Here is a 24,462-nt window from a genome sequence, read left to right as displayed (position 1 = left end):
TTATGATATCATTTCTGTTCGGCCGTATGTACCCAGCCCTACAAGGTGTTACCAATGTCAGCAGTTTAACCATACCCCGCAGTCTTGTTCAAGTGTGGCTAAATGCGTTACCTGTGGCAGGGACGCCCATGAGGGTGACTGTCCACCTCTGTCCCCTCGTTGCGTCAACTGTATGGGTGACCATGCTGCCTCCTCTCGCGACTGCCCCGCCTACAAAGATGAGAACAGTATACAGGAAATTCGAGTGAAAGAGAAGGTGTCGACCTCGGCTGCTCACAAGTTATTCAACAGCTGAAAGCCCACTGTGCTTCCGGCAGGGAAATACAGTACCGTTCTCGCTTCTCCTTGGCCTACCAGGGAGGTCGCTACACAGATATGCAATCTGACATTTAGCGATTCGGTCGTCAGATCGGCCAGTGCTAAGATCGCCCAATCAACGTCTCCACTTCCTCCCACCAACCCTAAGGCTCAATCATCATCATCATCATCATCTGCTACTGCTAAGACGAGGACCTCTAAATCAGATGCTCGGACCTTCAAAAAAGAACCAACACGCAAAGATTTCTTACGTACCCGAACTTCACAGCCGTCAACTGTTCCTTCGACAAAACGTAATTATTCAAAGAAGGCTCATAGTAAAATGAGTTCTCCATCTCCGTCGAGGTGCATTCTTCTCCTGCACCACTCAGCGGTTGCCGCCCCGGCCATCCTCAGTTTCCCCAGGCTGCACCACTCGTAGCCGAGCATCTGGTCTTTCACCGGCGGAGGAAGCTGCCCCTCCTGACCAGCTCAGGAAGGTGGCAGACGCAACTGTTGAGTTGATGGACCATGACTCACCACCTATCGATTGCAGCAGCAGTGCTCCCTCGAAGCCAGCCCCTCAGCGGCCATCGAGGTGACCATTTCTTGTTTCTTCTTTCTCTCTTCGTTTTCTTAATGGCACTTCTTCAATGGAATATTCGCGGCATTCGGTCCAACCGAGAGGAACCAAAATTGCTCCTTCGAATGCACTGCCCGCTTGTTGTGTAGGTGTCCAAGAAATGAAGTTACGCCCATGCGATCGTATTGACCCGGCACACTATATCTCCGTGCATTTTGACCTACCCCCTGTGGCAGGTATTCTGGCCCATGGAGGGGTCATGTTGCTGGTTCGGGATGATGTCTACTACAATCCAATCACATTGCACACGGATCTGCAGGCAGTTACCGTCCGAATTACTCACCCCACTTTCACATTTTCCATTTGTACTGTTTACACTCCATCATTGTCTGCCTTTACTAGGGCAGACATGATACAACTGATTGCTCAGCTTCCTACACCATTTTTGTTGATTGGAGACTATTGCCCACCATCCCCTTTGGGGCTCTCCAGCATCGTGCCTGAGAGGCTCCCTCTTGGCAGACCTTTTCAACCACCTCAATCTAGTCTGCTTAAATACCGGTGCACCTACCTTCCTTTTGGATGCAACGCATACCTATTCCCACTTGAACCTCTCATTATCCACTATCCAACTTGCACATCAGTTCGAGTGGTATGCTCTGTCTGCACACATACTCGAGCAAATCCCCTGCGTAATCCATCTACTGCATCACACCCCTTCTCCACGTTCCACTAGCTGGAACATCTCCAAAGCTGACTGGGGCCTTTTCACATCCCTGGCAACCTTCCATGATCAAGCCTTCTCTGGCTGCAATAGTCAGGTCGCATACCTCACGGAAGTTATTCTCACTGCTGCTGAATATTCCATCCCTTGTACTTCCTCTTCTCCCCGTCGAGTCCCAGTCCGCTGGTGGACTACGGCATGCAGCGACACTATTCGTGCTCGGCGACGTGCTTAACGGACCTTCCAACCCCACCCTACGATGGCGAACTGTATCAGTTACAAACAGCTCCATGCACAATGTCGTCGTGTTATCAAAGAAAGCAAAAAGGCTTGCTGGGTGGCTTTCACCAACTCATTCAACAGTTTTACTCCTTCTTCGGTTGTCTGGGGTGGCCTGCACCGGTTATCTGGCACCAAGGTCCACTCCCCGATCTCTGGCCTGACTAGCGAATGAAGTCCTTGTGGATCCTGAGGATGTCTCAAATGCCTTCGGCCACTTTTTCGCGGAGGTTTAGAGCTCTGCCCATTACCACTCTGTCTTCCTCCCCCGAAAACAAGCGGAGGAGGCCCAGCCACCTTCTTTCCAGTCTTTGAATCATGAAATTACAATGCCACCTTCACCGTGTGGGAACTTGAAAGTGCACTCGCCCGGTCCTGATCCTCTGCTCCGGGCCCGATGGTATCCATATTCAGATGCTGAAGAACCTTTCTCATGCAGGTAAAGGCTTTCTTCTTCGCGCCTATAATCGCATCTGTACTGAAGGTCATGTTGCCACACGCTGGCGTGAAGCAATTGTTGTTCCCATACCCAAACCAGGAAAGGACAAACACCTTCCTTCCAGTTATCGCCCCATCTCCCTTACCAGCTGCATCTGCAAGGTGATGGAGTGCATGGTAACTTCTCGATTGGTTTGGCTCCTTGAATCTCGACACCACCTTACAAATGTTCAATGTGTCTTTCGTAGGCGCTGCTCTGCTGTTGACCGCCTAGTTACCTTGGCGGGCATTCTCTGCACCATGCACACTTGGGGCCTTCGTGGTCGCCTCCTTCTTTTTATTAATGCATTTTTAATGGATCGAATGTTCAGGGTATGTGTGGGTTCTGTTTTCTCAGATGCCTTTCGCCAGGAGAATGGGGTGCTCCATTGCTCCATTTTGAGCGTGGCCCTTTTTGCCATAGCTATCAATCCAATAATGGATTACCTTCCAGCTGACGTTTCAGGCTCCCTTTTCGTGGACGGCTTTACGATCTACTGCAGCGCTCAGAGAACATGTCTCCTGGAGTGCTGTCTTCAGCGTTGTCTTGACCATCTATATTCATGAAGTGTCGCCAACGGTTTCCTTTTTTCTGGTGAGAAAACGATCTATATGAACTTCTGGCACTACAAACAGTTTCTTCCACCTTCTTAGCAGCTCAGTCCCGTTGCTCTCCCATTCGTGGAGACAGCAAAATTTTTAGGTCTTACATTTGACAGGAAACTTTGCTGGTCTCCACATGTGTCTTACTTGGCTGCTCGTTGTACCCGTTCCCTAAATATTCTCCGTGTTCTCAGCGGTACGTCATGGGGAGCAGATCGAATGCTGCTGCTTCGCTTATATCGGTCCATTGTCCGATCAAAGCTGGATTATGGGAGCTTTGTCTACTCTTCTGCCCGGCCATCCATCTTATGCTGTCTAAACTCTATCCACCATTGGGGGTTACATCTTGTGACTGGAGCATTCTACACCAGCCCTGTTGAGTGTCTGTATGCCAAAGCTGTCGAATTACCGCTAAACTACCGGCGCAATATGTTGCTTTGTCGGTACGCCTGCTGACTGATGTCAATGCCCGACCACCAGTCATATTTCTCGTTCTTTGACGACTCTCTCGACCGCCAATATGGGCTGTATGTCTCTGCCCTATTACCTCCTGGAGTTTGCTTTTGTTGCCTGCTTCAGCAACTTGATTTTACCCGCCCTAAGACTTTTCGAGTGGGTGAGAGCCCGACGCCACCTTGGCTCCAGGCTCAGGTTCACGTTCACCTTGAACTCAGCTCGCTCCCAAAGGAGAGGACCGCAGATTCGATATACCGCTCCGGGTTTGTCGAACTTCGTTCGAGGTTCGCTAATAACGTCTTTATCTACACGGGTGGCTCCAAGATTACTGCTGGCGTCGGGTGTACCTTTGTCATTGGAGATGATACCTTTCAGTATACCGGCTCCTTGACCAGTGTTCAAGCTGTACAGCTGAGCTTTTTGCTCTCTATCAGGCTGTTCAGTATATCCGCCACCATCGTCATTCTCCCTATGCCATCTGCTCTGATTCTTTGAGCGCCATTCAGAGTCTCCGTGACCCATATTCGGACCACCCTCTCGTGCAACAAATTCAGCAGTCCCTTCAGTCGCTAGCTGATACCAGCACTCATGTCCTTTTTTTTTTGTGGGTTACAGGCCACGTTGGTGTGACTGGGAATGAAGCTGCTGATGCTGCGGCCAAGGCTGCTGTCCTCTTGCCTCGGACAGCTTCCTTTTGTGTCCCATCAGCTGATGTTAGTGGGGTTCTTTGTCAGCACGTTTCATCATTGTGGCATGAAGCTTGGACCTCTCTCCATGAAAATAAACTTAGGGTCATCAAACCATTCCTGACGGCTTGGACGACCTCCTCACGCCCTTCCCGGCGAGAGGAGGTCATTCTGGCCAGGTTGCAGTTGGGCATTGCCGATTTAGCCACCGCTACCTGTTGTCTGGTGACCCCTGTGGTCATCCATTGATGGTGCGCCATGTTTTATTGCCCTGTCTCCATTTTATTCACTCTCGTATTGTCCTGTGTCTGCCATCTACCTTACAGGAACTTTTAGCTGATGACGCTCTAGCAGCTGCTTGTGTCCTTCGTTTTATTACACTGACGGACTTGTCCCAAATGATCTAACTCTCTCCGTCTTTGTAAGTAAGGGATTTAGGAAACAAAGATGAGGCCAGGTTCGAAATGAAGAATTCATTAAAAATTACCAAGGGCTGACTGGGTGGTAGGGGAAGATGATCACATTTGGAGGGAGGTTGGAACTGTAGAACTGTTTCAAACAAGCTTCTGTTGTTCTATTGGGAGTTTTGATGGGGGGGGGGGGGGGGGGTGCCTGGAAAAGAAATGTTTCCACTGCAGAGAACGAATTAAGGAACTAGTCATTTACATGGTTTAACTGGTGTGATTCAGATTCATTGATGACATGATCATGCTGTGGACAGCCTTTCTCCCTTTGTCCATAACATAAACACCTACTTCCAAATTCACTTCATCCAGTTCTCTTCACTCAACGAGCCACCTTCCTAGATGATTTGTCGATTTCCAACTCTCAGATGGCTCCACAAATACATCTGTTCATTTCAAGCACACCAACCAGCAACTGTGTCACCACTTTGACAGCTGTCACTCTGTCCATGTCAAAAAGTCTTTTTTCCTACAGCCTCACCCTCTGTGGATGCTGCATCTGCAGTGGAAAGCAGAAATTGTTTAAATATATCAATAACCTTACCAGAACCTTTATGACAATATCCTATCCAACTCTCTTGTGCCACCTCCTCCTCTGACATCAGTAAATATGTTAATCAGCTAACAACCAGCACTCCTCTGAATATTCATTGTCATCCTGACCCAGGAAAGCTCAACCATATCCTTCACCAGAGCTTCAATTACCTCTTGTCATGCATCAAGTGGAGGGGGGATATTGTACCCACATCGCCCAAAGTAATGTTCCGTCGCGTACCAAACCTACAGAATATCCTTGTCCATCCCTATTCCGGTCTTACTCTCTATGCTGCACACCGTGGGTCATTACCTTGTGGTTGGCCTACGTGCGAGACCCGTCTTGTTCAATCCAGTCAGTCATTACGTACCCAGTAAAAGGTTGGCATTTGTGAAAGCAGCCATGTTATGTATCAACTGTAATGTAATTACTGTACAGTATTCTGTACATGAATGGCCACTGCTAAAATGTGCAAACTGTAAAATTAACCATTCAGTTCCCGAACCTGTTGCACTCCATAACAGAAATGTCTTCAACAGCTGCTTCGCTCTGTGGGCTGTTTCTGTTTTGCACTGCCTCATCTTACCTTTACCTTTGTTTTTTCTGTCCACAGCGCTCTGTCCCCATCTACATTGTGTACTGCCCTCTCCTACCACTTCTCCTCCCTCCACTGCCCCTCTATGCGTGATCTCTCCCTCCCCCTCCCCCTCCCTCCCCACCCCCCTCCCCGCAGGTCTGGGAGTTAGAATAGGCCCTAAGGTATCCCTGCCTGTCGTAAGAGGCGACTAAAAGGAGTCTCCCACTTTTCGGCCCTATAAGTTCAGGTCCCATTTTATGGTTTGATCTGCCACTTTCCAAATTCTACAGAAGTGCAGCCGTGGGGGATAGGATGCCTTACATGCAGCATGAGTTATCCGTAGTGCCCTTAGATTTGATCTCCTGAACCTCTTGTCACGGCTTTGCATGTCCACCTGCAATTCAGCTATTTGGGCGAGGACATGTTCCGGGGTGTGTCATCTTCTTCCGTTGTCTGCTTCTTCCTTTGCTGTGGCTAGTTAGTGCCCGTGGGGAGAGCCCCTGATCAGAGTGGGTGGCATCAGGGCAGATGATCCACAATGAAGCGGACTAAGTCATCTCCTGCTGGTGACCATATGGCGCCAGCAGTCTCTTAGAAGGGCAAGATCAAGTACTATGCTGACAGATATGACCCTAAATCGTTGCCCTCCCTCACTACACCATGGGAGGAACGTAGGGCTACAGAAAGACAAGAGCCATATTCACCTAGGTATTTAGTCTGTAGCAGAATGGATGGGGACACCCTTCTACCAATGAAGCCTCAGTTTTTTGTTGAATATCTTGCAGATAAGTTTGGGGAAGTGACAACGCTGTCCAAGATGAAAAACGGTGCAGTCTTGATTCAGACAGCATCCCCAGATCAATCCCGGGTGCTACTTTCTTGTGACCAGCTGGGTGATATTCCTGTTTCCGTCACTGCCCATGAAAGCCACAACATGGTTCAGCAGATTATTTTCCATCGAGACCTCCTCTTGCAGTCTGATGATGAGCTCAGAGCCAATCTAGAATGGCGGCACCTTTACAGAGTTGCCTTTGTCTTGGCCTTTGAGGGTGATTCATTGCCTGAAAAGATCAAGGTGATGGTTTACCCCTGTGATGTTAAACCATACGTCCCGCCCCCTATGCGGTGCTTTAAGTGCTGGAAATTTGGGCACATGTCTTCCCGCTGCTCTTCCAACGCCACACGTCGAGACTGTGGACGTTCAATGCGTCCAGATATTCCCTGTGCACCTCCTGCCACTTGTATCAACTGCGGAGAGCAGCACTCCCCCTGCTCGCCAGACTGCACAGTACACAGTACTCCAAAAGGAGTGGAAAATCATGGAGTACAATACCTTGGACCGATTGACTTACCAAGAAGCTAAAAAATAAATTTTAACGATTACACCCCGTTTGGTTGACATCCACATACACTGAAGCTACATTACAATCGCCATCACAAGTACCAGTTATACCACTCTGTGCCACAAACAGTGGGCCGTCCGGGCCTCCAGAATACAACCGCCCCTTTGGTGGTAGGGAAAATCTTCTTCTGTTGCTCCTGAAGTCCTACTTCGAGAGCAAGGTCCCCCCCAAACGCATTGGACGTCAGCCCCCCCCCCCCCCCCCCCCAGCCGCAAAAGCAACAGCCTCCTCTGGCTCCTCTCGTACGGAAGGAGTCCCTTGACCCTTGAGACTCTCTCTCCCAAGGTCTACACTAATGCCACAGCGGACACTCGCCAGTGGCTAAAGGAGCCAAAAGCTGCTGGACAAAGAGCTTCATGGTCTTCCTCTGTGCCTGAAGCTACTTCGGATAAGTCCTCCCAGCAAGCCCCTAAAGAGAAGCGAGAGGGCAAAGAAACGAAGTCTACGAAGGAAAAGGAACCCCTGGTGGTCCCAACACCATCACTCCCTACCAATTCTGCACCTGTTAATGAGGTGGAGATCACAGCATCCCCCAAGGATCTGGATCTCACTGATGCCTCATCCACAATAGGAATGGATACAAATACTCAATCAGTGGCAGAAGGTGACCCTGAGGCTTAACCTGCCTCCTTGCATTCTTCATACCTTCCCAGCCTCACTAACGTCATCCTCCAGTGGAATGGGTGCAGCTTTTTCCACCACCTGTCTGAGCTATGGCAACTGTTAAGCTTTACACTTGCTTTTTGCGTTACCCTCCAGGAAACCTGGTTCCCGGCAATGCGGACCCCTGCCCTTCACAGCTATAGAGGATATTACAAGGACTGTAGTGACTATAATAGTGTCAGATGGAGTTTGTGTCTGTCGTGAACTCAGTATGCAGTAAACCTGTGCCCCTTCAAACCCCTCTTGAAGCTGTGGCTGTCAGGATAAGGATGACACAAGAAATAACTGTCTGAAACTTATATCTTTCTCCAGTTGGTGCAGTACTCCTGAACGCATTGGCTGCACTGATTCATCAACTACCTAGACCTTTCCTACTTTTGGGAGATTTTAACGCCCATAACCACTTGTGAGGTGGAACTGTGCTTACTGGCCGCAGTAGAGGTGTCAAAACTTTCCTGTCTCAACTCGACCTCTGCCTCTTAAATACTGGGCGCCCCCACACATTTCAGTGCGGCTTGTGGCACTTGATTTATCCCTCTGCATCCCAGAACTTCTCCCATCTGTCCACTGGAGAGCCCACAATGACTTATGTAGTAGTGACCACTTTCCCATCTTCCTTTCACTCCCCCAGTGCCATTGCCCCAGATGTCTACCAAGATAGGCTTTATGGGGAGGTTTACTATCTTTGGCCCGAAAAAAGCATGTTCTTTGAGAATTTTTTTCTCGGGATGTGTTGTAGATATCAATGTCAAATGTGGTCAAAATTTTTATTTATATTTCCTCTACAAACTGGAATTTTTTCGACCGGAAAAGTCTAAGAGCAAAGGCGGAAGTGCTGTCGGAATAAAACAAAATTCAATGTAGATGTACACTTGCGGTATGTTACAGATCAGCTGGCTCGTCTGAAATCAAAATTCAGTTGATATTAGCGAAGTATATAAGATTCTATAGGAGCTGTACCTTACTTAAGTTATTTGGATCCGTAGGAAACAGAATGGCGGCCATTTGGAAAAAAAAGGGTTTTTTCATCGATTTTTTGACTTCATCGGCCAAGTAGTAATATGTATAGTTGATGGATCAGGGGTAAAAGTGGTACAACTCCTAGACAATTTAGTTAGCTTCATCGGAAACAAAGAATCATGCCAATCAGTTCAGTAGATTTGAAGTTAATATACCGCGTGATAAAAAAAGTCATTTTGAGAAAAACGCATTTGAAGGGCCGTCCATCTCCCCCTCTCTGTATGCAGATGACTTCTGCATTTCTTACTGCTCCACCAGTACTGGTGTTGCTGAGCGGCATCTACAGGGAGCCATCCACAATGCACAGTCATGCGCTCTTGCCCACGGCTTCCAGTTTTCGGTCGCTAAGTCGTGTGTCATGCGCTTCTGTCGGCGTCGTACCATTCATCCAGAACCAGAACGTTACCTTAATAATGATACACTCACTGTAGTGGAGACGTATTGATTCTTAGGACTGGTTTTCGATGCCCAATTGATGTGGCTTCCCCATATTCGTCAGCTGAAGCGGAAGTGCTGGCAGCACCTCAATGCCCTCCGCTGCCTGAGCAACACCAACGGGGTGCAGATCGCTCTACGCAGCTGCAGCTCTACAGAGCCCTTGTTCAATACTACCTTGACTATGGGGAGTCTGGTTTATGGTTTGGCGGCGCCCTCAGCATTGCGTTTGCTCGACCCAGTGCACCACTATGGCATTTGACTGGCAACAGGAGCTTTTAGGGCGAGTCCAGTACCCAGCATCCTGGTGGAGGCCAGAGTCCCTCCGTTGAAGGTTAGGTGTGCACAACTGCTCGCCAGTTATGTTGCACACATTCATAGTTCTCCTGAGCATCCTAATTACTGTCTCCTTTTCCCATCCGCAGCGGTTCACCTCCCGCATCAGAATCCCAGGTCAGGGCTTAAGATTGTGGTTTGTGTCCAGTCTCTTCTGTCTGAAGTGTAGTCCTTGCCTTTACCACCTATACTCAAGGTCCATTCGCATACACCTCCATGGCGTACACCTAGGCCGAAACTTCACCTGGACCCACCACATGGTCTTAAGGACTCATAGTTAACCCTGCAGCTCTCTGCTGTCACTTCCTCTCGATTCTTGACATGTACTGAAGTCATGAAGTGGTTTACACTGACGGCTTGATGGCTGATGGTCATGTTGGCTTTGTGTATGTTCATGGAGGACATATTGAACAGCAGTTCTTGCCGGATGAGTGCAGTGTTTCCACTGCAGAGCTGGCGCCCATTTCTCATGCTCTTGAGTGCACCCGCTCATGTCCAGGCGAGTCGTTCCTTCTCTGTACTGACTCCTTAAGCAGCCTACAACCTGACCAGTGCTACCCCTGCCATCCTTTGGTAGTGACCATCCAGTAGTCCATCTATGCCCTGGAACAGTCCAGTCGTTCCGTGGTGTTTGTGTGTACCCCAGGACACGTCGGAATCCCAGGAAATGAACTTGCCGACAGGCTACATGGAAACTGCTTCTGGAGATAGGAATGCATGTAGCTGCCCTGCGATCATTAATACGCCACAAGGTTTTTCAGCTTTGGGAGATGGAATGGCATAATCACAGTATGCACAACAAACTGCGTGCCCTTAAGGAGACAACGAATGTGTGTAAGCTCCACATTGGCCGTATGCGGCTAGCACATGGCTACCTCCTCCGTCATGAGATCCCACCTCCGTGTCACTGTGGCTCACATATGACTGTCATCCACATCTTGCTCGGCTGCCCACTTTTAGTCGCTCTGTGGCAGACTTTTAACCTTCCCAGCACCCTACCTTCGGTGTTGGGTGACAATGCCTCAACAGCAGATTTAGTTTTATGTTTTATTCGTGATGCGGGTTTTTATCATACCATCTAAGGGTGAACATTTAGCCTTCTCTCTGAGGTCACCACCCTCCCTCCATATTAACTCTGTCGCACTTCCTTTGCATTTGTTTGTCTTGGTGGTCGTCTTTTCCCTATGTGTATTCATCTCACCTTGTCTTTTTGGGGTTGACATTTTAACGTGTTGCAGAGTGGTTGGCTCATCCTCTTTTATTATTGTGATCAGCCAGCCCAGACCATATGCTCTATGGTTTTAATACCTTCTTCTACTTTTCCTTGTGGTGTGTGTTTTCTCCGTTTTTTGTTCATTCTATTCGTTTTCGTTTTGGGTGATTTTGCACCTTGAGCTTTGCTTATGTCAGGAAAAAGGGACTGATGATGATCCTATGGTTTGTTCCCTTTATACCCCAAACCAACCAACGAACCCCCCTCTCCCTGCCTCTCCCCCCTCTCCCTGCCTCTCCCCCCTCTCCCTGCCTCTCCCTGCCTCTCCCTGCCTCTCCCTGCCTCTCCCTGCCTCTCCCCCCTCTCCCTGCCTCTCCCCCCTCTCCCTGCCTCTCCCCCCTCTCCCTGCCTCTCCCCCCTCTCCCTGCCTCTCCCCCCTCTCCCTGCCTCTCCCCCCTCGCCCTGCCTCTCCCCCCTCGCCCTGCCTCTCCCCCCTCGCCCTGCCTCTCCCCCCTCTCCCTGCCTCTCCCCCCTCTCCCTGCCTCTCCCCCCTCTCCCTGCCTCTCCCCCCTCTCCCTGCCTCTCCCCCCTCTCCCTGCCTCTCCCCCCTCTCCCTGCCTCTCCCCCCTCTCCCTGCCTCTCCCTGCCTCTCCCCCCTCTCCCTGCCTCTCCCCCCTCTCCCTGCCTCTCCCCCCTCTCCCTGCCTCTCCCTGCCTCTCCCCCCTCTCCATGCCTCTCCCCCCTCTCCCTGCCTCTCCCCCCTCTCCCCCCTCTCCCTGCCTCTCCCCCCTCTCCCTGCCTCTCCCCCCTCTCCCTGCCTCTCCCCCCTCTCCCTGCCTCTCCCCCCTCTCCCTGCCTCTCCCCCCTCTCCCTGCCTCTCCCCCCTCTTTAAACCTCTCACTTTCTCTTCATCTCTCCCCCCCTTTTTCCTTCTCTTTTTATTTCTAATATGCTCTACTCTGTGAACCCTTTCATTAGGTTTGGCAGCCACTGATTCATCTGTTGAGACATGGCTCACAGTATCCCACTACCTCCTGCCTGCCTCTCGCGTTCTTCCCTACTCTCTCCACACCTCTGTCACCCCAGGCAATTGCTTTGAATAATTTGTCTTACTGTGACCAGGGGAGTGTGCGTGTGGGTGTTTGTGCGGATGTCTGTCATTTTGCTAGAAAAATAGCAAAAGCTGTTGTGAATACTGATTTCCATTACATGTGTTTCTGCTCCACTCATGTTTCTGTCTATTTTACATACTGTAAGGGATATGTCATCTTCATTTTATGTAATATTCAATTTAGTTGTAGTTCATGTTTGTATATTTTACCGTATATATAGTAAAACAAAGATTCACTTCTATTGCCAGTAATTAACTGTAGTGGAGATGATTGTTAAGATAAAATTAGCAAAGCACTTGAAAGTTGATTCTATGGTTGTTGCCTATTTAATTGGTTTATTGTTTCATTGTAATAAAGTTTAGTTGTAACTTGTATTTATTTGACACTATCACCCAATATTTAGTTACAACAATGAAAACAATAAATTTTTGACAAAATAATTTAATTGGATAGATAAAAAATCTGCTCACTGAGCAGCGGCAGAATACATGTAAAAGAAGGTTCCCTGTGTCCCAGGAGAGATCACCGAATTAGCAGACGCGCCTCCACCTGTGGGACACACACGGCTACTCAATGCGCGGCCTATCATGCTGGAAAGTGCCACTGCTGACGATGTAAGCTTTGACACACATGCAGCACAGTTGCAGATATTTGTGGGAACTGCACACTGCATTTGCTTTTATCCCCTTCCGTCCCGACTTTTCCTGACTGCTAATAATTATTTTTATTTCATGTCCTACCTAAAATTCAGCATACACGAGCTTGGCCTCATTTTCAGACACGATCGCAAAACACATCGCAAGGTTTGACCGAGACTCAAACTCGGCTCACTGGGTTCAAAGGCTAGTGTGTTAACTATTACCCTATGGAACTGTACACTACCGTCAGAAGGGGATGGATGTGGATGCAGCGTGCAGTTTTTGCAAATGACTCGAATACCTGCAACTGAAAGCAGTGGCACTTCCCAGCATGACAGTTTCACATCTCTCAAACAACCTTCTTTTATGTGTGTTCCTTGCCACCACTTGGTGAGTAGTTTCTTAGTCTATCCGATTAAATTATTTTGTCAGCAGTTGGTTGTTTTCATTGTTATATTAGACCATGTGGTCATCATTCCTTCTTATGTAACCCTCTTGTCAGTCTTTGTTGTAGTATGTCTTGTTCAAACTGTCGTCTGTTTCCTACCTTATGTGCTACCAACCTTCTTTTATGTGTGTTATGCTGCGGCTTGGTGAGTAGACCCTATATTTAGTTAGTATTATTTATTTTAATTATAAAATATTAAACAAAAGGGGATTCTGCTTTAGTTCTGTGTTAAAAATGCTGCTCGTTTACATCTTGCTTTATTCTCAGTTAAGTGACACATTATTAAAAGTTCAAAATCATAAAAGTAAAATGATAAACATGTGAAATTTCTGTATTGTTGAGAAGGCTACAGTTTTGTGTACAAGTTAAGTTCTCACGACAAGTGTGTAAAGGAGCTCAGTGGATAGAGTAACAAGTGAGCACAGGAGCCCAGTCGTCAGTGACGTCTGTACATAAACTTGTACCCCCACTACATTTGCTGGGTGTGGCATTGTTGTAGTCAGTCTGTTCAGAAACCTCTGTTAGAGTGGATGTACATACTTCACGGAGAGTGTAGAATATTTTATGTGCTTTTGTCGTGTGATTTCTAACTAAAAGAATTTTAAAAGTTAATAATAAATAAATTTGAAAAACTGATAGGAATGCAATAAAATGGATGAACAGTACTGTAATGGATAGATAGTATGTGAAGTGTGTGTCACAAAACAGTTTATGGTTCAGTTTAAAAAAAACACAAAAAATATTGTTGAGTTTGATGAATATAGACAAACTTTGTTTACATTACGAGTAAGTTCTTCTATATCATCAGTTTTTATCAAGAGAAAAAATATGTTCTGAAGTACAGCCACATTTTTGGAAAAAATGCTCTGATCCACTCATGGTTCATAAAAAGCCAGTTATTAAAGGTTTGAGGGAAATAAAATTTGAACACTTGTCCTTGTGCGGCTGGTCCTGGCGGAGGTTCAAGTCCTCCCTCAGGCATGGGTGTGTGTGTGTTTGTCCTTAGGATAATTTAGGTTAAGTAGTGTGTAATCTTAGGGACTGATGACCTTAGCAGTTAAGTCCCATAAGATTTCACACATATTTGAACATTTTGAACACTTGCCCTTTATTAGTGCAAGTAAAACAGCTTCCCGAGTGAAATTTAATGTGATACCTGCAAATTCCCTGTGCCTAAATTTACTCAAAATTTTTTATCGTGAATCCAGAACTAGAATCGTGTAACCTTTTTAATGATGTTTATATACCTAACGAGGGTTGGTTGGTTGGTTGGTTGGTTGGTTGGTTGGTTGGTTGGTTGATTTCAACAGGACAGCTAAAACAGCTTAGGTCTAACCCGCCACTGCCCACACTGAAACTAGGTTTATTGTGCGGTATCGCTCCCTGTATATCTAGTAAAGCCAACCAGTGCCCTTAAATAGTGCAAGGAGTCCCTCTACCAGTTTTTTGTTAGACACAATTTCTTCAGGTCTAGTCGTCCCAAAGATTCTGTATATTTACTCTCCAATGCCATGCATTCAAAGATTAGGTGTGATGCAGTTTCTTCACCCTCATCACATTTAGGGTCCTCTTCCATTATACCCATTGTGTGTAGGTGTTTTTTGAAGTTCCCATGGCCGGTCATCTGTCCAGTCATGAGTTTGATCTCTTTCCTGTTCAATCCCAGGATTACAGAGCTCCTTTTAAAACATGGCTTGGGCATCATAACCTTACCATGTTTTAGTTTATGGACCTTGGTCCAATATCCTACATGCTGATTCCTAAGCCAGTTCCGTAGTTCTAATTTGATCATAGCCTTGGTGATTGTCAAGACAGGTTCCGGTCCAATAAATGGTACTGTTGCCCCCCTCCTAGCCAATATATCGGCTTGTTCATTGCCACAGACCCCTGAGTGGCCAGGGACCCACACTAGGTACACCCTATTGCTTCCCCCTAGCTCCACCAGAGCCCTGTGGCAATCTGCAACAATTTGAGGTCTTGTTGCAGGAGCTGCCAATGATTTCAGGGCTGCCTGGCTGTCTGAATAGATGTAGATGCTACGGTCATTGTAACACCTACTCATATTCTCCTCCACACATGCCCTGATTGCAGTAATTTCAGCTTGGAATACAGAGGCCAGTTTCCCTAGAGAGATGCTGCTCTCCAGTCTTGGCTGAACCCCGTATAATCCTGCCCCAACGCCTTGATCTGTTTTCAACCCATCGGTGAACCAAATGGTGTCAAACTGTTTTCTCCCACTGCTCCCTACTTCCAATTATTATGTTGTAAGGCTTGTCAAAGCAGTTCAGAGTTATTATATAGTCAGCGGGCATTTCCCCAGCCATACCTATATTTACCTCACTCACTATGTTAGTGTGTGATTATGGATATCTGAATGAGACCCAGTTTTGGCCAGTTTTAAGTCTGTATGCCCCAGCTGCTGCCCGAGTGTAATTTAATGTGATACCTGGAAATTCCCTGTGCCTAAATTTACTCAAAATTTTTTATCTTGAATCCAGAACTAGAATCGTGTAACCTTTTTAATGATGTTTATATACCTAATGAGGGAGCTATTAGCAAATTGAATCTTGCTTGTTGTAATATAGAAGTATCTCCTGCTTTGAAAGTAATAAAATTGAGTGGCAGAAAAAGAAAATCAGCTACTGAAAGCAAGGTACAACGAATTTCAGACAAATTTACAAAGACCTAGAACCATGCTTTAATAAAGCAGATACCAAGAGCAGTTATATAAAAAAAGAAGAAAACCTATCTTCAGAATTGTCTCACACTGAGTATTACAGCTTAATTGAGAAAGTAGAAAGTAAGTGTTCAGTGACACATAAAGAAGAAAAAGCTAAAATTTGAAGTTTGCATCCTGACTCATGAGTTCAACTTCTCTGATCGTTTAGTTAGACTTACCTGAACATTAGCGAAGGAGCACGGCATTCTACCAGTTTTAGGAAAGAAGAAAGGAATATGTATAAGTGAGAAACAATTGAAAAGCTCCAGTAGGTTTTCGAAGATGGTTAAAAACAGAACAGCATGCCCAGGTAGCCCTCCTGCAGGTCCGGAGGTTAGAATAGGCCCGAGGTATTCCTGCCTGTCATAAGAGGTGACTAAAAGGGGTCCACACGTTTCAGCCTTTATGTGATGGTCCCCTGTAGGGTTTGACCTTTTTCAAAATTTTCACAAAGAGCAAGCCAGTTGGTGAAGGGTGGATTACATGGTACATCGTGTCCATCGTGCATTGAGATCTTCAGCCCACTTTCTCGTCGTTGCATTGCACTCCCGCCCATTCTCCATCTCTTGGACAAGAACACCTTCCTGGGTGCATTTTCCATCATGCACTATACAGTGTCACTTTCTGTGCCAGCGATGACCATGGACTTCTTTGCACCTCATATCCAGCAAGGTAGCCAGTCCATTGTGGTGGGGCCACCATGTACCCTGTTGGTTGTAGCCCCCTGACAACACGGGGATCGCTCTGCTGACAACACAGGGATCGCTCTGCTGATACCTGCGCCATTAACTCCCCACTTATGCCAAGGAGTAGATGCCCGTCACCTTGGGGCATTGGGACTCCCGGTAATGGCCATCCTGCCAGGTGGCCTTTGGTGCTGCTGGGTGGCACCCATGGGGAGGACCCCTGGTCAGAGTGGGTGGCATGAGGGCGGATGACACACCATGAAGCGTAATACGTCATGTCTTGCTGATGGTCCGCTGCCAGCAGTCTCTAAGCGGGCAAAGTATAACTTTAATGCTAAGAAATATGACCCCAAGTAGTTCCCCTCCCTGGCCATACCATGGGAGGAACGCCAGGCTAAGGATGCCAGCTTATCCGCCCCGGTATCTCGTATGTACGAGAGTTGATGGGGAATCTTTCATGACGATGAAGCCTCGGTTTTTTGTGGAGCCTTTGGAGGACAAGTTTAGGGAGGTGGAGGGCTTGTCCAAAATGAGATCTGGGTCAGTTTTGATAAAAACAGTGTCTTCTGCCCAGTTGTGGGCACTACTAGCTTGTGGCAAGTTGGGGGATGTTTCTGTTACCATCATGCCTCGTAAGAGCTTAAATATGGTCCAGGGTATTATATTCCACAGAGACCTTCTTTTGCAGTCTGACGACGAGTTGCGCGCCAATTTAGAGCGGTGCGGTGTTAATTTCATCCAGTGCGTCCATCGGGGTCCGAGGGATAACCAGGTTGCCACCGGTGCCTTCATCATGGCCTTCGAGGGTGGCACATTGCCCGAGAAGGTCAAGGTGATGGTCTACTGCTGTGACGTCAAGCTATGTATCCCTCCCCCCTATGCGGTGCTTTAAGTGCTGGAAGTTCAGCCATATGTCTTCCCGCTGTACTTTCAGCCCCACCTGTCGAGATTGTGGATGTCCATCGCATCCCAGTACTCCGTGTGCCCCGTCGCCCATCTGTGTCAACTGTGGAGAGTGGAGAGCATCATTCACCTTGCTTGCCAGACTGTAGGATTTTACAGAGAGGAAAATCATGGAATATAAGATGCTGGACTGACTGACCTACACTGAGGCTAAGAGGAAATTTGAGCACCTACATCCTGTGGCTATGACCACCACATATGCCCTGGGACACCAATCCCCACTTCCCAGCTGGAGAAGCGTAAGTCTTCTTCGGCTCCTCTCGCCAAAAAGGGGTCCCTTGGGTCACTCCCTTCCCAGTTTTCCGCTAATTGGAAGGCGACGCCCGCCAGCGGCTGAAGAGCCCAAAAGCGGCTGGCCGTAGGGCTTCACGCTCATCCTCACTCCTGGAGACAGACTCAGTGAAGTCCTCCCAACCAGGGAAACAGTGCAAGAAATCGAAAAAGAAGACCCCTAAGAACAAGGAACTTGTAGTGCCACCCACACCAGTGCTGCCTACAAGCTCTGTGTCAGAGAATGTGGAACTCTTGGCGTCCGCTGAGGATCTAGATCTCGCCGGACCCTCAGACACAATGGATACAGGCTGCTCAGACAAAATGTCAGTGGCAGCAGGTGACCCTAAGGTGTAAATTGCCTCACTGAATGTTCCATGCCTTCCCAGTCTCACGATGAGCTCATCCTTCATTGGAATTGGTGCAGTTTTTTTCCACCGCCTAACTGAGCTACGGCAACTGTTAAGCTTTACACCTGCTTTCTGCATTGCCCTCTATGAAACCTGGTTCCCGGCAATGAGGACCCCGCCCTCCGTGGCTATAAGGGATATTACAGGAACCGTAGCAACTATAGAGTGTCAGATGGAGTTTGTGTTCATGTCCTAAACTCAGTCTGTAGTGAAACTGTGCACTTTCAAACCCCTCTTGAACCTGTGGCTGTCAGAATACGCACGACACTGGAAGTAACTGTCTGCAATGTAGATCTTCCTCCAGATGGTGCAATACCCCTGAATGTATTAGCTGCACTGATTGATCAACTCCCTAAACCTTTCTTACTTTTGGGAGATTCTAACACCCGTAACCCCTTGTGGGGTGACACTGTGCTTACTGGCCGAGGTAGAGATGTCGAAACTTTACTGTCTCAGTTCTACCTCTGCCTCTTAAATACTGGGGCCGCCACACATTGCAGTGTGGCTTGAGATACTTACTCAGCCATTGATTTGTCAATTTGCAGCCCAGGACTTCTCCCATCTATCCAGAGGAGAGCACATGAGCTGTGTGGTAGTGACCACTTTCCCATCTTTTTGTCACTGCCCGGTGTCAGGCCCATGGGTGCCTGCCCAGATGGGCTTTAAACGAAGCGGACTGGGAATCTTTCACCTCTGCTGTCACCATTGACTCTCCCTCACATGGTAACATTAATGTGATGGTTGAGCAGGTGACTACCACAATCGTTTCTGTGGCAGAAATTGCAATCCCTCGCTCTTTAGGGTGCCCCCGGCGAAAGACAGTCCCTTGGTGGTCACCGGAAGCAACTGAGGCAATTACAGTGTGTCAGCGAGCTCTACAGCGACATAAGTGACACCCTTCCCTAGAGCACCGTATAGCTTTTAAGCGGCTCCGTGCTCGTGTACGCCAGCTTATAAAACGAAGAAACAGGAGTGTTGGGAGAGGTATGTGTCAATCATTGGGTGCCATGCATCACCTTCCCAAGTCTGGACAAAGATTAGACGTCATTCTGGGTATCAGACCCCAACAGGTGTCCCTGGCATTACCATCAATGGTGTGCTATATACAGACACAAACGTGATTGCCGAGCACTTTGCTGAGCACTATGCTCGAGCCTCTGTGTCGGAGAACTACCCCCCAGCCGTTCGCACCCTCAAATGATGGATGGAAAGGAAAGTCATTTCATTAACTATACGCCACAGTGAACCCTATAACACCCCATTTATGGAGAGGTAGTTCCTCAGCGCACTTGCACATTGCCCCGACACAGCTCCTGAGCCAGATCAGATACACAGTCAGATGATTAAACGTCTCTTATCTGACAACAAGCGCCATCTCCTAGTCATCTTCAACCGGATCTGGTGCGATGGCATCTTTCCGTCGCAATGGTGGGAGAGCGCCATCGCTCCAGTGCTCAGACCCGGAAAAACCTGCTTGATGTGGATAACTATCGGTCCATCAGACTCACCAACGTTCTTTGCAAGCTGCTGGAACGTATGGTATGTCGGCAGTTGGGTTGGGTCCTGGAGTCATATGGCTTACTGGCTCCATGTCAGGGCGGCTTCTGCCAGGTCACTCTACCACTGATACTCTTGTGTCCCTAGAGTCAGTTTCCGAACAGCCCTTTCCAGATGCCAACATCTGGTTGCCGTCCTTTTTTACTTACGTGAAGCATACGACACGATCTGGTGACATCACATCCTTGCCACATTGTATAAGTGGGGTCTCCGGAGCCAGCTCCTGATTTTTATCCAGAATTTCCTGTCGCTCCGTACTTCCTGTGACCAAGTTGGTGCCTCCCATAATTCCCCCTGTATCCAGGAGAATGGAGTCCCACAGGGCTCTGTATTGAGTGCTATTTTTAGTGGCCATTAACGGTCTAGCAGCAGCTGTAGGGCCGTCCGTCTTGCCCTCTCTGTATGCAGACGACTTCTGCATTTCTTACTGCTCCACCAGTACTGGTGTTGCTGAGCGGTGCCTACAGGGAGCCATCCACAATGTACTGACATGGGCTCTCACCCACTGCTTCCAGATTTCAGTCACTAAGTCATGTGTCATGCACTTCTGTCGATTGAATTGGCTACCTCACCTTCATCAGCTTATGTGGAAGTGCTGGCAGCACCTCAGTGCCCTCCGCTGCCTGAGCAACACCAACTGGGGTGCAGATCGCTCTACTCTGCTGCAGCTGTGCAAACCCCCTTGTTCAATCCCGCCTTGGCTATGGGAGTCTGATTTATGGTTCGGCGGCACCCTCAGCGTTGCATGTACTCGACCCAGTGCACCACTGCGGCGTTCGCTTAGCGACGGGAGCTTTTAGAACGAGTTCGGTGACCAGTGTCCTGATGGAGGTCGAAGTCCCTCCATTGCAGATCCAATGTGCACAACTGCTCATCAGTTACATTGCACACATTTGTTGTTATCCTGAGCATTCGATTTACCGTCTCCTTTTTCCACCCGCAGCAGTTAATCTCCCGCATCGGTGGCCCAGCTCAGGGCTAATGACTGTGCTTCGCATGTGATCCCGTCTGTCTCAACTGGAGTCCTTCCGTTTACCACCACCTATCTAGGTCTGTCCGCATACACCTCCATGGTGTATACCTAGGCCGTAGATTCGTCTGGACCTTTTGCATGACCCTAAGGACTCAGGTATTCCTGCCGCTCTCTGCCGTCACTTCCTCTCGATTCTTGACATGTACTGAGGCCATGAAGTGGTTTACACTAACGGCATCTATGCCCTGGACTGGTTCTGTCATTCAGTGGTGTTTGTGTGGACCCCAGGACACATCGGCATCCCAGGCAACGAACTTGCCGACAGGCTAGCCAAACAGGCTAGGCTACAAGGAAACCGCTTCTGGAGATGGACATCTCTGAACCTGACCTGCATTCTGACTTATGCCGCAGGGTTTTTCGGCTTTGGAAGATGGAATGGCATAATAGTACGCACAACAAACTGTGTGTCATTAAGGAGACTATGAATGTGTGGAAGCCTTCCATGCGGGCCTCTCGCAGGGAATCAGTTGTCCTATGCCGGCTCCGCATTGGCAACGCTTGGGCGACCCACCGTTACTTCTTGCCCTGTGATGACCCACCGCAGTGTTGGTGTGGCGCCCAGTTGTAATTGACCCATATTCTGGTACACTATCCCACTTTGACTGCCCAGCGACGAAATCTTGGGTTACCGGACTCATTGTCGCTCATTGTCTCTGACAACGCCTCATTGGCTGATTTAGTTTTACGTTTTATTCATGAGGGTGGGTTTTGTCATTTGATCTAAGTTTTAGCGCATGTTGTGACACACAACTTTATGAAACTGAATGCATAGTCCTAGATGATTTTGCAGAATACTTTATATTTGTGGTTCAGGATGAAATACAAAGGTACCACTGGGTCAATGACAAGGCAACAGTGCATCCATTTGTTCTGTATTTCAAAAATGAGAAAGATGAAGTTTTTCAATTTGCATTCAACGAGACTACTGTGAGGTCAACACTCGTTTCTGTATGTGTCCAGTACACTCAAATTTCTGCACTACATCACCACCACCACCCTATGTCTTCAATTCTTGAATATGTTTGAAACTTTTGGTATCACCATCACCAAGGTAATTGCACTTCATCACACGCAACGTAATATTGAAATATACTAACACCGCCAGCCACTTCCATTCCTGCGCTACTGCCACTATAGTTAGCCGTACAGTTATTTTCATGGGTACCTTTATTTTTTTAGTGGGCCCCTACAAAATTTAGGTGTTACTGCTACATCTAAAACTTTCCCTGTATACATGCTGGTGGCAGATCATACACCATGAAAAGATGTGTGTCCGCGTTTATGCCAGGTATCACCAAATGCTGCAGTCAAGTCTCTGTTACCACTGTTTTCTATTACTGACACTTTCACAGCTTTCTTCATAGATTCTGTACAAAGATCTTCTACTTTAGATGCTACAAATGTGTTATAGTTTGTAAACTTGGTTGGGGGATTTGGAAGATTCATTAGGCCACAGAAAACAGCAGCTACAGTAGCACCCATACCAATTGCATGCAAGGCATAAACAAATCTGACGTTGTGTTCATAGATTTTCCTACCATTTTCTTCATTTGGAGTTACTGCAACACATGTATGAACACTTACCACACCTCGGTTCCATTTCACTGGCAAGTCCTATTCGATTTTTTATAGTGTGTTCCAGACGGACTTTATTACACTGAATACATATTACACAGTTTGCAAAAATCCTGTTGAGAAATGACATACCAGATATTTCATTCACATCCAATTTGCCCATAAAACATTCATACTTTTCACTAACTGAACCAAGCTTCCTCTACAGAGTACTTTCTTTCTCACTTTCATTGCAGTGGGCAGGTATACCAGCGAGGTCAAGTTCACATACTTAGTTACTGTCTTTATAGTTTATGGTAACAACACCTAATCTTTGCTTCCCAACACTTCTCCTTTCTTTGAAAGCCTTCAGAGGATTTGTAGTCTCCCCTGATTATCTTTCAATAAAACAGAGACTTCAATGAACAGAATTCACCATGAATAATTTCAAGATCGCAAAAGAGTAAATAAACATGAAACTCAAGACAATCGTGTGAGCAATATATATCAAACTATCACACTTATTTTGTAACTTATTTCCTCTCACATCTCCAAAATGTACACGATGAACATGTAGATTCATGAGTACAACATTTGACAGCAGTTAAACAGCATCACAGTGGGTTATCTTATGAACTGAATAAATTATATTATCAATAGAAACGGGAAAGTCTGAAAATTTTTGAAATGCAAAAAAGTAAAACTTGAACATTTCATGATTTTGAGCCTTTTTGGAGCCCCTTAAAAAAATAGCGGAAAAAATGAGCTGCTCGGTGACACTTTGTTTCCTTCTTAAGTTGTACAGAAAGGCTGCATTATTTGCCTCTGCTTTACAAGTCAATGTAGGTGGAGAGTGTGTAGTTCACCAATATCATGTTACCTCTTTGTATTCCATTTGCCATAAATATATTTTTTATTTACAATCGGTGATTTACTGTGCTTTGATGAAAATAACTTTGTGATTGACTATTCAGAAAATTGAGTTGTAGGTTCCAGCTCTCAGTCAATCTTACTTCCTTCTCAAGTGCGACATGTTTGTTTTGTTGACAGCTTTGTACATAGCTGATTGCTCACCAGCAACAGTGAGTTCACCACTATGATCTGTTAATCACAAAATTATTTAATTCGAGATACTGAATGTTAAGTATGCATTTGCTTGTTATGTGTTAGATTTCTACAGGCTTAAATACAGAATGTTTTATATAATCTCCTATGCTTGATATGTTTATGAGAAATTGTGATTTTTCAGTACTTAGGGCATCTTTCAGAGGCAGACCTCTTGTTGGTGATAAACTTGAACTACCAAAACAGTACTCAGGTATTGTTATGCAAGAACAGAAGCAACCCTTAACAGAAAGTACGGAAAGGACAGCGCATGTGACACATGCCTTCAGATCTATTGTGTACTGGAACTGGGCAAAGCAGCCTTCTAAAAATGATGCTTTTGTTAGTATGCTGGACTGGATTGATATTGCTGAGGTGGTGAGTATTTGTTGTTATGAGTTCTCTGAGCATCATTTTTCTTGGTAGATGAAATTTTGGATCCAGAGTGTTGTTGTCACTTGAGTTATTTATCATGATTTTGCTGCCGTATCCCAGTTTCTGTGCAGAAGCATCCAACACCACATGTTAAATCTGGTGTGCCCATTCTGTCTTTAAGGCCTGTGTCATCTCTGATATCTGTTAATAGCACACATATCACTACATTTAAAACGAAGTTTTGTAGTTGTCTGCACACATAGTTACCTATGAATCACACATTACACTTTTGGTTTAAGCAGACTCATCTCAGAATTGGATTACTGCAATTCAGGTGTCCCATAAATTTATAACCCGTGCAAGTGTTGTGTACATGAATGAAATGGTGTGATATCCTCTCTCTCTCTCTCTCTCTCTCTCTCTCTCTCTCTCTCTCTCTCTCTCTCTCTCTGTGTGTGTTGTGTGTTGTGTGTTTGTGTGTGTGTGTGTGTGTGTGTGTGTGTGTGTGTGTGTGTGTGTGTGTTTCTACTTCAGAAGGACTACTTCATCCAAAAGTTTAAATTTATTAGCAGTATTTCTCATTGTGCCTGTCTGCAACTCAACAACTCCTCTGTTTGTGTGTAGTCTTTGCTATCCATAATCTTCATTTCGACAGGATCCACATCTGTGCTGAATTTTTTAAATCATTTTGTGATGCCTTCAGCTGACAGTTTCTTTATCTGATGTAAGATTGTACAATTTTGGCCTTAGGCCAATTTCAAATACTTGAAATAGGAGCATTATATTTGAATGCATTATTATCATTTAAACAGTGGAAAATCCAGGATGAAATGTAACAATAT

General features: G+C 46.8%; 1 protein-coding gene across 1 annotated transcript in view; it reads left to right on the top strand.

The window, feature by feature from the left end:
* LOC124789469 overlaps positions 1–24,462 on the top strand; it is a 62,412-nt gene that overhangs the window by 18,948 nt on the left and 19,002 nt on the right. The window contains exon 2 of the mRNA XM_047256840.1: positions 23,391–23,623. Within this exon, the coding sequence (XP_047112796.1) occupies positions 23,391–23,623 (233 nt within the window). The remainder of the gene's footprint in view (positions 1–23,390; positions 23,624–24,462) is intronic.

The sequence above is a fragment of the Schistocerca piceifrons genome, chromosome 1 (assembly GCF_021461385.2).
Source record: "Schistocerca piceifrons isolate TAMUIC-IGC-003096 chromosome 1, iqSchPice1.1, whole genome shotgun sequence".
In the NCBI taxonomy this organism is placed as follows: domain Eukaryota; kingdom Metazoa; phylum Arthropoda; class Insecta; order Orthoptera; family Acrididae; genus Schistocerca; species Schistocerca piceifrons.
This window is presented reverse-complemented; position numbering and strand designations above follow the sequence as displayed.